Genomic DNA, 15,999 nt, shown 5'->3' on the forward strand with positions numbered 1-15,999 from the left:
TCACAGGGGTCTGGTAAACAGTGTCCTTCACATATCCCCACAAGAAGAAATCAAGCAGTGTAATATCAGGTGTACAAAGAGGCCAGAATTGGTCCACCACACCCAATCCCAGTGCCTAGGAAAATATCAAGAAATTCTTGGACAATAATAAGAGCCCAATGTGGTGGTGTTCCATCTTGCTGGAAAACACCACTTTGGCTGATGACTCCTTTTTGGTGCTGAATGCTACCAGTCTCTTGAAATTGCTTTAACCAGTGTCAGATAGCATTATCTGAAGGTGAATGCTTTCCATACTGAGTTCTGTAATGACGTTGTGTTGTGATAACAGACTTTGTTTCGAAAAACCAAAGCACACACATTGCTTTCTCTTTAACAGTCACCATTTAGAAGTATGATTTCATATTATCCCAGACATCAGTGTGGCAAGTACACTATTGCCAAATAAAACTTTTTGAGTTATACTTTCATATTCTATAAACAGTTTTAGTTTGTTGTTTCTGGTTTGAAAATTATATTATTACAATAATTTAGAATTTATAATAATCTCTTTACCAATAACCAAAAAAGTTATTGGTAAAGAGATAACAGAAACAGATGAACTAGTTGAGTTACTTCATAATCATTTTGCAAGTGTATACCATCCAGGTGGAGTTATTCCAATTGCAGATGTGACATCCACTGATGGGAGAATAGAGGCATACAAATTGGCAGTGCAAGGATATTTCAGAAGCTTAATACAAACACAGCCATGGGATTAGATGGCATAACAGCCCATGTATTACAAGAGTATGCAAGGAAATCAGCTCCTCCTTTGACTAAGCTGTTGAAAGCACTATGGAATTAAAAGAGGACAGAATAGTTCTTCTGTGTTGAGGAAGCTCCAAGATAGAAATTGTAAATTATAGGCCTCAAGAGTGGTGGTCAAGATATTGGAAGAGTTGATAAAAGACAGAATTCAAGACTGAATGAACAGGAATATGATATTTTATAAGAGACAACATGGTTTTGTGAAATATAGCTCTTGTCTTAGTAATTTGCTTGCTTTTTATAATAAAGTGACAACTCAGAAAGGAAATACTACTCATGATTCTACTGGACCTTGCAAAGGCATTAAGCAAGATAGCACATAGAACTCTTTTTGCATAAATTGGAGCAAACAGAAATGAATATGAAACTGGTGATTTTAATAAGAGATTAGCTGATGGATGTCAGAGAGTGGTTTATGGGTTTTTTTTGTGGGGGTGGGGAAGAGTTGCATTTCAGATAAGACAGGTAATTGGTGGATAGCAGGGTTCTGTATTGGTTCTTTGCTGTTTAATTTATTCTTCAGTGATATAGGAATTATTTTAGGGAAATATTCATTTGTTTGCTGATTCAAAGCTAGGAAGAACAGTAGTTAGGTGTAAGGATGACTTAAATAGACTTGCAGTACGAGCAAAGGTAAATAGATTCCGGTTTAACAGGGTCAAGTGTAAGGTTGTGCACTTTGGGATGAAGACATCACAAGCTAGATAGTATATTATTATGATTATTATACGGGCACCTACATAGAGTCCGAAGATTCATTGTGGGAGAATCAAACTATCCACACATTATATCATACCTCTCCTTGAACCCATTAACAGACAAAGCACTCACAAAGCATCTGACTCTGGCAACCCACTCCACTCATTCACAACTCTCCAAGCAAAAAATCTAGTCCTCACACCCTTAATGACCACACCTTTATTCAACTTCCAGGGATGACCCCTTATTCTGGTCCCTCTAGCCAAGTGCTGAAACATTTCCTCTGCATCTATCCTATAAAATCCTTTAATTAACTTAAATGTTTCTATCCCATCCCCACTTTTCCTCTTATCGACCAACTTCTGCAATCAACACGCCATCAATCTATCCTTATATGGAACATTCCACAGGTGTCTCGTTTCTGAATCCTCTCCGCTGCTTCCTCATACCCAAGAAACCCAGAGGACCAGACTTGAGCACAGTAATCCAGATGTGGTCATATCAAGACCTTATAAAGAGGATGACAACTTCCTTATCTCGACTTGTTAATGTGTTCTTCAATAGCCAAGTAATCTTATGGGCTACCTCAGCAATATGTCCTCTAAACTTTACTGCCTGTCTACTACCACCTCTAAATCTCTAGCTTCATCTGTTTCCTAGAGTACAGTGCCATCAATGTGATACACAATTTGTAATCTGATCCCAAAATGTATTACTTTGCATTTCTCCACATTAAACTCATACCCATTATCTTTTACCCATACTGACAGTCTATTTAAATCATCTTGCAAGCCTTCTACATCACCTTAACTATTACTTTTCCTAATTTTGCATCATCAGCAAACAACTGAATATTTCCTTTCATGTTATTTCCTATATCATTTATATACAAATTAAACAGCAATGGTTCCAGCACTGAACCTTGCAGCACACCACTAATCACCTTTTTTTTACCTCGATTCTGCTCCTCCATATACCACTTTCTGATATCTGTCCAGCAGCCACCTTCTTATTAACCAGTGTCATATTCATCCTCATTTGTGTACCAGTATTCAATGAGGTAGTCTGTTAAATGCCTTTGCAAAATCCAGTAGAATCATCATGTAGTCATTTCCTTTATCAACTCAGCTGTTACTCTATTATAAAAAGTTAGTAAGTTACTAAGGCATGACCTACCCTTCACAAAGCCATGTTGCCCCTTCTCATACAGTATCATATTTTTATCCATCCATTCTTGAATTCTCTTTTTGACCAATTTCTCCAGTACTTTTACCACCATGGGAGAATAGATGTATGAATATTGATAAAACTGAACCTAAGGAAATTGATGAAACCATGGGTTTGGAGTGATTATATGTGGACAAGAAGTTGAAGATTGGAAGACATATTGCAGTGGTGGGCAAAACAGCATTAGATTATGTAATTGTTGATCACACTGACAAGCAAGGATAAGGAGGTTATTATTCCCCTTTATAAAGCTACATATGGACTACCTCACATAGTGAATCATTTATTGCCTCGATTCTGTGTGACTGGTTACTTACCTCTGGAGAGGATCCAGAGGTAAGTGACCAAACTTGTGGCAGGGCTTTGGAACTCTATGGGAATAGACTGAAAGTCTGTGACTTTCAAACTAGCTGATAGGCAAATAATAGGGGTCATTTTAGAAGCATATAAGTTATTAAAAGGTTTATAGGATTGGCACCAAATACATGGCAGTAATGTAAGTCTCATCCCTGGAAATGTAATGAGTGTAGTTGGCAAGAGTGTTAGGGATGTGTATATATATATATATTGTGTGGAGACAGTAGCTAGAGTAGGTCTCTAATGATAAGTCTTTTGACTTCATGGAGATGAGATGCTTAGGAAATAATAATAAATGTCACCATGTATCTTGATGCAATAAGAAACTAATTGCATGTACCAGCAATTAGTTTCATCATTATCATCCTTTGTTATTCCTGCATGTTAGTAATTATTTGTGGGTTATCTTGTCTCTTATTTTTAGATATGCTGGCAAAGACTGTCAGCTATCAGTCTATTTTTTGCATCATGTATGGAGCCTTGGTAGCTTCACTGTACGGAATACTGTTCTGATTTGCATACCAGTATTCCATGCAGTATTCTGTTAAATGCCTTTGTAAAATTCAGTAGAATCATCATTAAATCCAATAGAATCATCTTGCATGGCTGAACTACCTGTGCCTGATGTGGTAGTAAAGAGCATGATAATAAATCTCAATCTACAAAGAAATCTAAATGCATCAGCTCTAAAGATCATCCAGCCTACTCCCAAGTATACCAAACGTTGGAGAGATGAAAAAGAGATACAAAAGATCGAGTCAATAACGAACAGAACAGCTTATATCAGGATGCAAAGAGAAAGCTTGCTATCACCACCTGTCCTGAAATCTTATACGAAAGAGATAGCTGTTCAGAAAATATCAAAAGGAAACAGACCTCTATATTTTTTCAATCATCTCGCACTTTCAGCATAACCTGAACTTTACAGTCACGTGTACTCCCATTTGTAGTACATTAATCTCCTGAGCTATTATGGTCTCATTCCTGAAACAGCTCCTTTAAAGCAATCCCACTAAATGAGAATCACCTGTCAAAAATATCATGGCAAGAGCAGCATAAAGAAAAACTTCTAGACACCTCCACAGATAAAATGGATGTTTTTGTATCCCCAAAATTTAAATGCAATAATCAGAAAACCAAAATCTTGATGCATAAGAACACAAGACTATAGCATATTAGATTATGTATTAAACATATTTTCAGAGGAGGAGATAGACACAAGCTGTCAATACTTCTTGAAATCAAATGATAAAAACAAACCAGACAAAGGTAAGTTTCCAGCCTCTCAGAAATCAGAAACCAAGCAATAGAGAATTTTTCCAGTGAAATTGTGGCAGATACCACCTGGTGCAATTTGTACATTATTCAGAGCCTATATATCAAAACAAATGAACTTGTTCTCTCACTTCATCATAAACAGTTGTCACTTAACTATGTTCTAAAAATAAAATCTTTGCCTAACCATCCTTTTTTTTTTTACATTAGGGAGTTCAGTATCTTATCAAACTTCATTTTCTCCTTTGGCATTCATGTGAAAGAGATTATACAAGCTCTCAGTCTGAACATAAGCAATGTTACCAACACTGAGCTTCTTCAACTTCTTTAGCTACAATAGCTGAAGAAGTCACTCTATCAGTCTTCCTGAAGCTCTCTAGTGCACAAAGAGTGGCATATTCTAATTTTTTACCTGTCTATACTAATGGTTCTAGATCTGCATTCTCTGTTGAATGTACTGCTGTTTTTCACCACCTTGTCTTGACTCAGAGTGCATTTGAATGCAATAACTATACTACTCAACTGCTTACAATACAGCTTGTGCTTCAACATATAAAAGAAAACACTGCTATTATAAATGCATGATTTGTACATATTAACCTAGTTGTGAACAGGCCATGTGTTCACTTAGGTACAATCCACATCAAGTAGTCTGTAATGTTCTGCAATTATTGTGCCAAATGAAGGCCCTTAATTTTGATGTTCATTCATGCTGGATTTCCAGCCACGTTGGAATCAAGAGAAGTGAGATTGTAGAGTCGGCTCAGACTTTCTCCATGTACTGTTTGTTAAGTTCCCTTAAAAGTTGTTGCTTGCTAGGCTCTGCATCAGTCATAGTGATTTTGCATAGTTTCATTTGCTAAGTGGAGCTGACTGACCTATGTGTGACAAATGTAACACTTGACTCACTATGCATCATCTGGTAGAGAGCCAGCATGCTTTGCTCAAGAGGGAAATTAAATTTTTATTAAATGAGCTGAGCTGTATACACTCAAGCAGATCTTTCATACCTGGACAAACTGCACAGAGTTTTAACTTTTTACAAAGAATTAATTTGTTCAGATGCATCTGATCATAAATGTCTCATATAAAATAGGTAATAAAAGTCAAAACTGCCCTGGGTAGTGAACCTTCCCTTAATGAATAGCAATATACATTTCTGAAAGGAAGTATGATCTGCATTATGGTATACCAAGGCAGTTGATACGAAGTCAACAGCCTCTACATACAAGTAAGCCTAGTTGTGAAAATACTTCATGTCCCGACTTTGTTTGCTTACACTTAAAGGTAAAGGATTAAGCAAGAATGAAATCTTTTGTCAAGTATAATTTATAAAGAAAATTCTGTTGTGTTGCAAGTAAAAGAAAAAATGTTGCTAAATGTGGAAGTGTATATGGGAAGTACATCAGAAGTGTTGGTTGAACTAATGAGTGCTCCTCCTTTTGTTAAGAGCTATCAACCTAGTGTATGCAACATCTGGAGTGAAGAAAATGTATGCTAATTCCATTGCAAAGGTGCTGGTGGAAAGACTGATGGGTCTGACTATAAATGAGTAGAAAAGCTTATGTGTTGGCAATTCATGTTAATTTATTTAATGGTATTAATTCACAACACAAGAATAATAAGAAAAGAATTAATATTTATTTAACTTATTTGCTGATATTTCACTGATATTATATCTGACATCCTCAGAGCACAAAAACAATTTGCCACAGTACACAAACAGTAACAATTTACTTAGCAGTGGGATTAGTTTAAAAAATTGTAACACAACACAAGGAACTAAAGTCCTGATTTATACCATCTAGTGTTGGATAAAGAGAGAGGAAAAAACAAATATTTTTGATCTTAAAATGGCTCTCTCTCTCTCTGATTTTTGGCAACTTGATACAACCATACTTTGTTGAGGTTTGGGGAATGTTCTAAAGCTGCTGCTGATTCTAAAAACAACCTGACTTATAATGACTTCTGTGTAGTACTTTTGTTTTCTTCTATTTGATTCTGTGTGCAAGGGTATCAAAAGCGTGGTCTGCTGGTCCACATAACAATAGTGCCTAATGTATTTTATGTTCTCCAAGATGGATGTCAATGGTTATTCCTGTTTGTCCATAGTAAGCCAGGTCACATGTATGGAGCACTTCATACACTCCTAGATGTAAAGGGGAGAGTTTGTCCTTAGGTGAATGGATGAGAGTTGCCAATTTGATATATGGCTTAAATGTGTTGAGGAGCTGATATTTATTAAGTGGTATTGATGGTAACAGTTTTGCTGTTGTCTTGATTGCATATTAGGCAATGAAGGGAACATTTAGCATTTTATCTATTTTTTGGGGAATTAAATAATTATAGCCATTGGCTAAAAATGTACGATGCAGGTAAGTGAATTCGGTGATAAGAGCATTATAATTGGAACAGATAGCTTTGGCTTTGTGAGAGTTAGTGTTTTAGGATACCATATTGTTGAGCTGAATGATGGTGTACTTGTTTGTGCAAATATTTTTCTGTATGTGTAAGTTTTCTATAAACAGAAAAAGATAATGAACTATCAGGAAGCCATGTGACTTGTATCTGTGAAGGGCAAAAAGTCTAGCTTCTTGTTCCATTGTGAAATGGATTTTAGGCTGTTGGCTATTTAAATGCACTAAAATGTATCTAACATGTCGGGACCACATGGCCAAATAACAAATGTGCCATCAGCATCAACATAGCGCAGCCATACCACTGATTTGAGAGTGGCTGTATTCACTGCTTGGATTTTAAGTGTTCTATATAGAAATTGGCTGAAAAGGGACGCCCATAACTGTCCATGGGTTGATAAAGACCTTACAAAGAGTTAGAAACAAGAATGCCCCTTTTAGTCAAAGGGCATTCTTGTTATTTATTGAGATACAGAGGCTTTGTCACCATGTTTATGGTATGAAAAAGTGGAAGGCATTCTTTATAGCATGTCACAGGATTGCTAGACATACTTTCAGCACAACAGACCAGTTCATGTTACCTAAAAACTTCTTTTGTCTTTAGAACTTTATAGTAGTTCAACTTTGGATGGAGGGAAATAATCATATATAAAATAGTCATATTTGATTATTCTGACTCAAATTTATCCAGATTGTAACTTACAAGTTAATATGATATGCAAGATGCTAATTCTAAATTACACAGTTTTTTAAAATAATTGTACTGTTCTTTGATTTGGAAATCATCCAATTTTGCATAATTATTTTTTACAGTGAAACTCATAAGATCTTAGGTAATACATATGGAATGTTAATTCTCCAAGATTTTGAAGCATTTACTCCAAATCTACTAGCCAGAACCATAGAAACAGTAGAGGGAGGTGGTATTATTGTGATTCTTCTGAGAACTATGACTTCATTAAAGCAGCTGTATACTATGACTATGGTATGCGTTTTATTAGATTTTATTAGCTTTTCATCTTACAATAGTGATATCAGTTTGCATAAACTAATAATTTTTTGCAGTACAAGAAAATATTATTAGTAATACACAAATTTTTTTTTTAAGTGTGGTTTTACCTGTGAAGGAGGGGATCTACTGATAATCTGATAATGTTTCTACTGATAATCTCCCAATATTCTATCAACAAATATGATAAATTTGTGCACATTCTGTACTGAATTTCTTGCAGAGTGGTATTTTGTAGTGAGGTGGGATTGGGAATTGAAATCCAGATAATATTGATTTGTTGTTCCATATTTCACTGGTTATTAGATCTACCTTAATTCATGATGAGTGCACATACATAAATAACAGTTAATGAATCTGGATTCATTAACTGTTATATATTTGAAATAGCTAAGAAAAATTGCAGAAGGGAGTTTGGTGAAGAACAAGCTGGATTCAGGTCAAACAGAGGTTGTCAGGATCAGATTTTCACTTTATGACAAATAGTTGAGAAATTTTGAGAATATGACAAGGATTTGTAATTAAGTTTTATTGATCTGGAAAAGGCATCTGACAAGGTACCAGGAAGAAAGCTCTTCGAAGTTATATGGTGTAAATGGGACATTATATCAAACAATGCATAGTTTCTGTTTATGCAGTTAGAATTGGAGGAGGTACAGGAAGATGGTTTGAACTAAAATCTCCGGTGGGCGACAAAGGTGCATGCACATTACTCCACTTGTTATTTATATGGATCACATTATGAAGGAAAGTGGTATTAAAATGTTAATCTTAGCTCTTTACTTTATGCAGATGATGTTATATTTCTGAATAAATCCCTCACAAGTTTGCCAGATTGCCTGATTAAATTGAATAACTGTTATAATAAATTTGGTATGAAAATCGGCAATAAAAAGACAAAGACAATGAAAATGGGCAGAAACATTAGTGAAGATGGTAAATTAAACATGGAAATGGACAACAGAATTAGTAAAGCTGGTATGGTAGGAAGTCAGCTGAATAAGAAAGAAATCAGTCAAAATACTAAATTAGCTGCATACAAGACAGTGTTCAAACCAATTTTAACTTATGGATCTGAGAGCTGGGTTAGAAATAAAACACTTGATCAAATATTAGAGACCTCTGATATGAGACTTCTGAGAAAGATTAGTGGAGTAAACAGATGGCATCAAAGGCAGTGTCACATCAAAAATGAAGATATTAGGAAAGAACTTGCCATTGTTAACATTCAGGAATGTGTTAGTAGAGCTAATCTCAGGTGTATGGTCACTTGGATAGAATGAGAGAGGAAAGGCAAAACAAGTGTTCGTTGGCAGGGAAAAAACCCAGAGGAAGACCAAGATTTGGTGGATAGATACAATAAAAAGCACCTTAAAAGACAAAAATACAAGATCTGATAATATTGCACTCTTGACACACAGCATATTAATTTAGAGGAAAATTATTTATCAGAAGTTAGTAATGGTGTGTGTGTGTAGCTCAGTGGAAGTGGCACTTTCATCCTCTGCTCTAGGTCGCCTGAAGAAAGACTTATAGTTCAATTTTAGTCGCCGACTGGAGTAACTTTTTCTAAGCCTTTCTTCTACCTGTTCCCCAATTAGTAGATCTCTGGCATGGGCAAGCAGGTTTTTTCCTCCCAGAAACTTGGGTTTTTCTTCCTCTAAACAGAAGGAAATCGACTGTAGAATCCACATTATTTTAGACAGCAACATATCCTGTTAAGGTTAGGTATAAAAAGATGGCAGCACTTTGCTGGTCTCTTCATTGGTGGCTGCCTATAATTAGTGATAGACATGGGCCAGCTATCTCTGATTGGCTACTGGTGGAGATTGAACTGCCCACGCAGTCTCCAAAAGCAAGACAGGGTTTAAAGGCCTCGCTTACTCTCGATAAAGGAATTAAAGGCATTAACTTATTATTATTATTAGTAGTAGTAGTAGTAGTGATGTAACTTTTTCATGTAGTACTATCATAATTATCCTGTTCACTCACTGAAGGTAGATATCAGGAATTTTGATGAAGCTGAATTACTGAATTTGAGAGCCTTTGTAATACTCAAATGATTCCTGGTATAAACCTATCACATCTGTAATGTTCTCAGTTTCCGAAGGACTTTGTATTTTTCATATTAAAAACTACTTCCCTAATGCTGATCTCCCAACACTATACATCCCAAATCTGACTGACCTTAGAATATTATGTTCACATTTGGGGTGATACCCGTAATATTCCCTAAGAATTCTTGATTGTATATAGAAGAGAGAGCAATCTACCTAGTAGATCCCCCCCCCCATCGCAGACTCCCTTCTGTAGTCACCTTCTCATAGGTGCTCTGTTTCTGCATTAAACTTTTTTATAGATGCTGTGATGAATGCTCTCCCCTTTGAACTGGCCACTACCTTTCCTCTAATTATTCCTCTTCCTTCACTTCATCTTTATTGTTTACAACAACCTTCCTCATACTGTATTTTCCAATAAACATAACCTTCTAAACTTTTCAAGAAACATGTTAATAGATTTCTTCTTTACTCTTAATCACATGCTCACATATGGCACTGTTATGTTTTAGGTTTTTTGGGACCTCTCATGTGCGTGGTTAATATATAAAGAAAACAAAACAATATTGAACATGCTGATAATAATCTTATTATCAGCATGTTCTATCATCTATTTATGTTCTATCATTCTATTATCAGCCTCGACTATAGGTGGCAACAATATTGGCACATTTTTTTTTTTTAAGTTGACAGGCAGCCAGGCAACTCCTTTAGGAGCCATTCTGTAATGGCACCAAAATCCATATTTTCTCTATTATAAAATAATTTCTATAAATACTAAAAATTCTGTATCAGTTATTACATTACATCATGTTTCTTGCTAGAAGTTTTTGCATCATAGTGGCTTATCATTAGTTCACCTACCATGTGTGTTAGAATGTTTCTTAAAAATTCCAATTTGAAATGTTCATATAAGATAAACTCATTGTTTTTCCAGTAATAACGAAAAAAACTGAAAATTTGAAATGATTCAAAGTATATTTAAGAGTTGCAGTGGTTAGTTTTCAGTACTGCTCCTAATAAAATTACATGTTTTGTTTTGATGTTTTATTTCATTTTAAAAATCTTCTTTAGTGTCCAAAGTGAATTTTTATTTAATTAGTAATTTTTAACATTTATTTTTTCAAATGAACATCAACTTTAGGTATAGAGTAAATGACAAAATGAAACTTTATTATTCAAATAGATTAGGTACAAAGTTTACAAATTCTTAAATTTGTTAGTTTTGTTGCTGTTATTTTAAATGTTGATTTCTTGAAGTCAGGGTACTTCTTTCTGTAATCACTTATAACCAACAGAAATTGTTGGTGTGGGCAGTTTGTTGTATTCTTCCATCAGGGCTGTGCCTCTTTTTGCAGTGTCGCTGACATTCATGTATTAAATGGTCTTTTTTACTTATTGGAATAACTCGTCTTCATTCCAGTCAGCAGTATCCTTGTTCAAGAAATCAATTGGAAGTCCAGTGATAGAGAAGAACTGGTGTTTGACATCACAAAGTCTTCCAGTTGCACAGAAACAATTATGTCTGGGTCTGCAGCAAGTATTGCTCATTTCATTGGCTGTCTTCTTCAGCATTACAACAATTTTTTGCTTCATCTCAAAAGGAGCTGTGTTGTCAAAAATAGCAAATGCTATCAATTCTTCTGAAAGATACCAAAGGTGTCCTATGACTTTTCAAAGTGCAGTATTTATGATTGCTTTGTTTACTTCCTTGTACAGGTAAATATCTTTCAGGAACTGTAGGTCATTCCTCAGACAAAGGCAGATAGAACTTGGAACCTGGTTTTAACTTAGAGCCTGATAAATACACAGACATTCAAGATTCCTTCCTGCTCCTTCTTCATTAATTTGAACTGATTCCTGAGCATCCATATTTTTGAAGCATAGCTTAGTATTTTGCTATCCACCTGGTGCACAAAGCTTTGAAGTTTATTCCTTTAGCCGGAACTACTGCAAATAAAATACAGATATCCCTTGATGTTACCTCGTATATCAAAATCGCATTAATCAAATCTAATAATCAATGGTAAAAATTACAATTTGTCCATGATTGATTACTATATTAATAATTCGTTTTATATGGTACTCTTTTAGGAAAGATAAAAAATGAATGCAAAGTAAATGTTTAATAATTACTTGTGCCTACAATAACAAGCAAAATGACTCTCCAGACCTCGGCAAACAAGCAATAAAACATAAAGAATAAACACTGCAATATAATACATGATGGTACAAATTAAGTGGATATTGAATCCAACATTATTTCATAGCCGAATATAGAAACTAAAAGAGTTTCGTGCCAAATATATAGAAACTAAAAGTTTCGGCAGGTGCAAGCATAAGCAACCTTATGGACATCTCGTAGTAAAGGTGGAGTAAGCTCCAGATCACTTTCCTTAGTATTTTCCATAATGTAAAGCACATCTTCTAGAGGACATGTATGATATAATAAGCCTTTGGCTCTCTATTTCAGTAATACTTGATGGTTTATTTATTTTCAGTTACAATCTAGAAAGTATTGAACAGAATTAAAAAAAACTAAACTATACTATACTGACATCGGAGGTCGCGGTATCTCTGATACAGTTTACTGTCAAATATCACAAACCTTTACATAACATGTGTTAAACCAAACTGACAGCAAAAAACGGTGTGGAATATCACTCGTAACATATGAATGCACAGCTACTCATAACCTCCAAGCTATACACTGAATTGTGTAAGAATATTTATATTAAACATTTTGCACATATCTATCAGATCAGCTGCGAGCTCCGCAGGGTTAAAGGCACGTTAATCCAAACTCTTGCCGCATATATCAAGGGATTGCCGCAATTAATTTCGCAGCGTTAATCAAATCAAAGCAAGGTTAAGCAAGGGATACCTGTAATTGTAAACTCAAGGAGTTCCCTGTAATAGTTTATTGGTTAAAATAGTTGCAGCCATCCCTAAGCGAAGGCAATCATCTCATCAGCCATGTCAGCGAGAGTCGCTGTGGCTTTTTCATCCATCACGAGTTTAGAAACTGTAATGGTCCAAGGCCATTCATGATTTTTGAAACCTCTGGGCCTGTGGAAGGTCAATTTGAATATTACAGAAAATAGTGCTACAGAACTGTTTCAAGAATATGGTTACGGAAATGCTACCACAAGAGGTCTTTGTCCACATTTCTTTCAACACGGATGCAGGCTTCATTTATTGACCCGTTCTCTGTGTGTGTGTGTGTGTGTGTGTGTGTGTGTGTGTGTGTGTGTGTGTGTGTGTGTGTGTGTGGTGGTAGTGTCGAATCACATGCATTTAACCTTGTCATGGATATCCCATTCAATTGCTCTGTTTCAAAAACTGCTTATGCTGTCTGTTCTCCCTCACCTGAAATGAGAATCGGAAGGTGGCTGATGATTTCTTTCTCTAAAATACCTCCAGCATTTTGCCATTTAGATGAATGGTTAAAAGGCTACTTTTTATATGCACATTGTAGTTTGCTTGTTATGCCATTTCAATACACAAGCTTTATGCCATCATAACTCCCTTAACGTTCAGTCAATTAGCTGAAATTTTTACTGAATTTTTTACTTATTATTAGAGCATAACGAAAAGATATCTGATAGAAAAAACTAAACTTAGAAAATAAGGAGCACATTAATGTGCGATACGCTTGAACGTGATACTTCGTTAACGTGATGTTATTTTCTTTCACAAAAATTATGCATGGAGGTGGTATCCCTTTTGACACCTCACCTTAGATGATAAAATGTTTTGTCACTGTTCTGGTAACAGATTAATATGAAGTAAATGCTTTTGATTTCATTCAAGTATACAGTTGAGGAAAAACAAAGATTGCAGACAGATATAAGAGAGGTTCAATATACCTTCATTTTGCAATGATACTATCATGACTGTAAAAAAAAATCCTGAGCTCGTACTTTTTCATAATGTTTTTAATAGAGGAACATCTAGAAATTAGTTATTTTGAGAAAAAAAAAAAAAATTAACTGACAATTTTCCAAAATGGCAGCAATATTTCAAGATTTGTGGTATTGATTACGATAGTTATGAATACATTATATCTGTTATTTGCTATTTATAGGGTCTATTTTGACTGGGATAAATTAACAATTATAACTTTTCTATACAAAACTTGAATATAGCATTTAGCTAGAAGTTCTTTAGTTTCTTTTGACTATATGGAAACTTTCATACAATATTTATTCAATCAGCCTCTTCTTTATCTGGCATTATTTTATTTATCTTCTTTATTGTTTCCATTCATTCATTCATTTTAACTTATCTCTCAGATTCCTTAATCACAATAAAAGTTAAGGATATCACTTGATTATTATATTGCGTATTTCTTCTAGTAAATAAGTTTCTTTAAACATGTCTTGCCTTCATTTGCTGAAGCAGGTAGGAAGAATAAGAGTTTTGGCAATAAGAATACATTCAACTGGGCAGTTTCAAAGGAACTTCCAAGAAAAAGAACTTTGCTGCAGATTCTGTCTTGCTTCATAGAACATATACTACTTACTTCTCATTAAGCACATAACATTCTCACTAATATACAAAGGCTTGATACATTATATTGTCTTTCAGTATTACTGGAACTTCACATTTCCTTATTAGAGAGTAGATAAAGATATTCCTCCTTTCGGGTCTTCCTTGCTAGCACTTGCTGTTACTCAGTGACAGCTGTTCTAAAAACTCAACTGATGCACATATCCATTTGCTATGTTCAGAACAAAGCTCTAGCAACACGGCTGCCATTGCTACATCACTTGCATTGTAATAGTGTATGGAATAAGAACACTACTATAAACAAGCATACAATAATATACATGAAGAGTTATTTCTTTGTAAATCCCTAAGGATTACATTAAGGGAATAAATCAACTACTTAAATACATTTTGGAAATTCCATTTGTGTCACCACCTCTTAATAAAACTGGTAATACTAAACGTACAACTGTATTAATAAATATGAATGCATAGTAATATTTTTTTTATTACTTTATCACATAACAAAACTTATTCCTATTTATGAAATTTTCACTCAGTATTTCCTCATTCCTGAGGACTTGTGACCTTTACACCAGTGTTTCTCCATCTACTTCTATCTCTTGCCATGACTGTTGCTTCTTCCAAGGAAAGTCATGAGATCCTTTGGATTTGATCTATCCATCTTGCTCTTGGTTATCTCAATGTTATCACCATCTCATTGTGTTATATTCAGTATATGTAATACTGTAAAATACAAATATAATAAGTAAATCACGATTATGTGAGAATTGTACAGTATATTGGATAATATATCAATAACTTTAGTTTAATCCTTTATCCAAATGTGAGCAAACAAAGTTTGCACCTGAAAGTATCTTCAGGACTGGGGTAAAGTGGTACAACACCGGGAAACTGGTTGCAAAGGTGGAGCAAGCTAACATCACTCCTATCTCAGTATCTCCCATAATGTAAAACACATCTTCTTATGGATATGTATAATGTTATGCATTAAGGGAGGGGCCACTACCTAGACTAGTTTCGACCTTTATTGAGGTCCCTTCAGTGGGAGCCAGGCCCAAGTGGAGATACCAGGCAGAAGCATTAGCAAGGTCATCTCTACCTATAGGAGTTGTCAAGCGGTGTGCCACCTTTTTATTAAATTACTCTGGATTTAGAGAAAGATGTTGAAAGTTTATTTTTCACTTGGTTAGACAATAATAAATTTAGTTTAATCCTTTATCCAAGTGTGAGCAAACAAAATTTGCGCCTGAAAGTATCTTCAGGACTGGGGTAAGGCGGTACAACACCAGGCAACTGGTTGCAAAGGTGGAGCAAGATAACATCACTCTTATTTCGGTATCTCCCATAATGCAAAACACATCTCCTTGCGGATATATATAATGTTATGCATTAAGGGAAGGGCCACTACCCAGACAAGTTTCGACCTTTACCGAGGTCTCTTCAGTGGGAACCAGGTCCAAGTGGAGATACCAGGCAGAAGCATTAGCAAGGTCATCTCTATCTATGTGTTTTGCATTATGGGAGATACTGAGATAGGAGTGATGTTAGTTTACTCCACCTTTGCAACGAGTTGGCCAGCGTTATACCACCTTACCCCAGTCCTGAAGATACTTTCAGGCGAAAATTTTGTTTGCTC

The 15,999-nt window shown here is 35.2% G+C and overlaps 1 protein-coding gene across 1 annotated transcript in view; it reads left to right on the forward strand.

Moving 5' to 3' along the window:
• The window catches only part of l(1)G0020 (RNA cytidine acetyltransferase l(1)G0020), a 200,151-nt gene that overhangs the window by 24,654 nt on the left and 159,498 nt on the right, over nucleotides 1-15,999 (forward strand). Inside the window, exon 4 of the mRNA XM_090404566.1 lies at nucleotides 7,596-7,767. Within this exon, the coding sequence (XP_090260692.1) occupies nucleotides 7,596-7,767 (172 nt within the window). The remainder of the gene's footprint in view (nucleotides 1-7,595; nucleotides 7,768-15,999) is intronic.

This window comes from Typopeltis vanoorti, chromosome 15 (genome assembly GCF_054136105.1).
Source record: "Typopeltis vanoorti isolate ZY-2024b chromosome 15, IOZ_Tvanoo_1.0, whole genome shotgun sequence".
NCBI classification, from domain to species: Eukaryota; Metazoa; Arthropoda; class Arachnida; order Uropygi; family Thelyphonidae; genus Typopeltis; species Typopeltis vanoorti.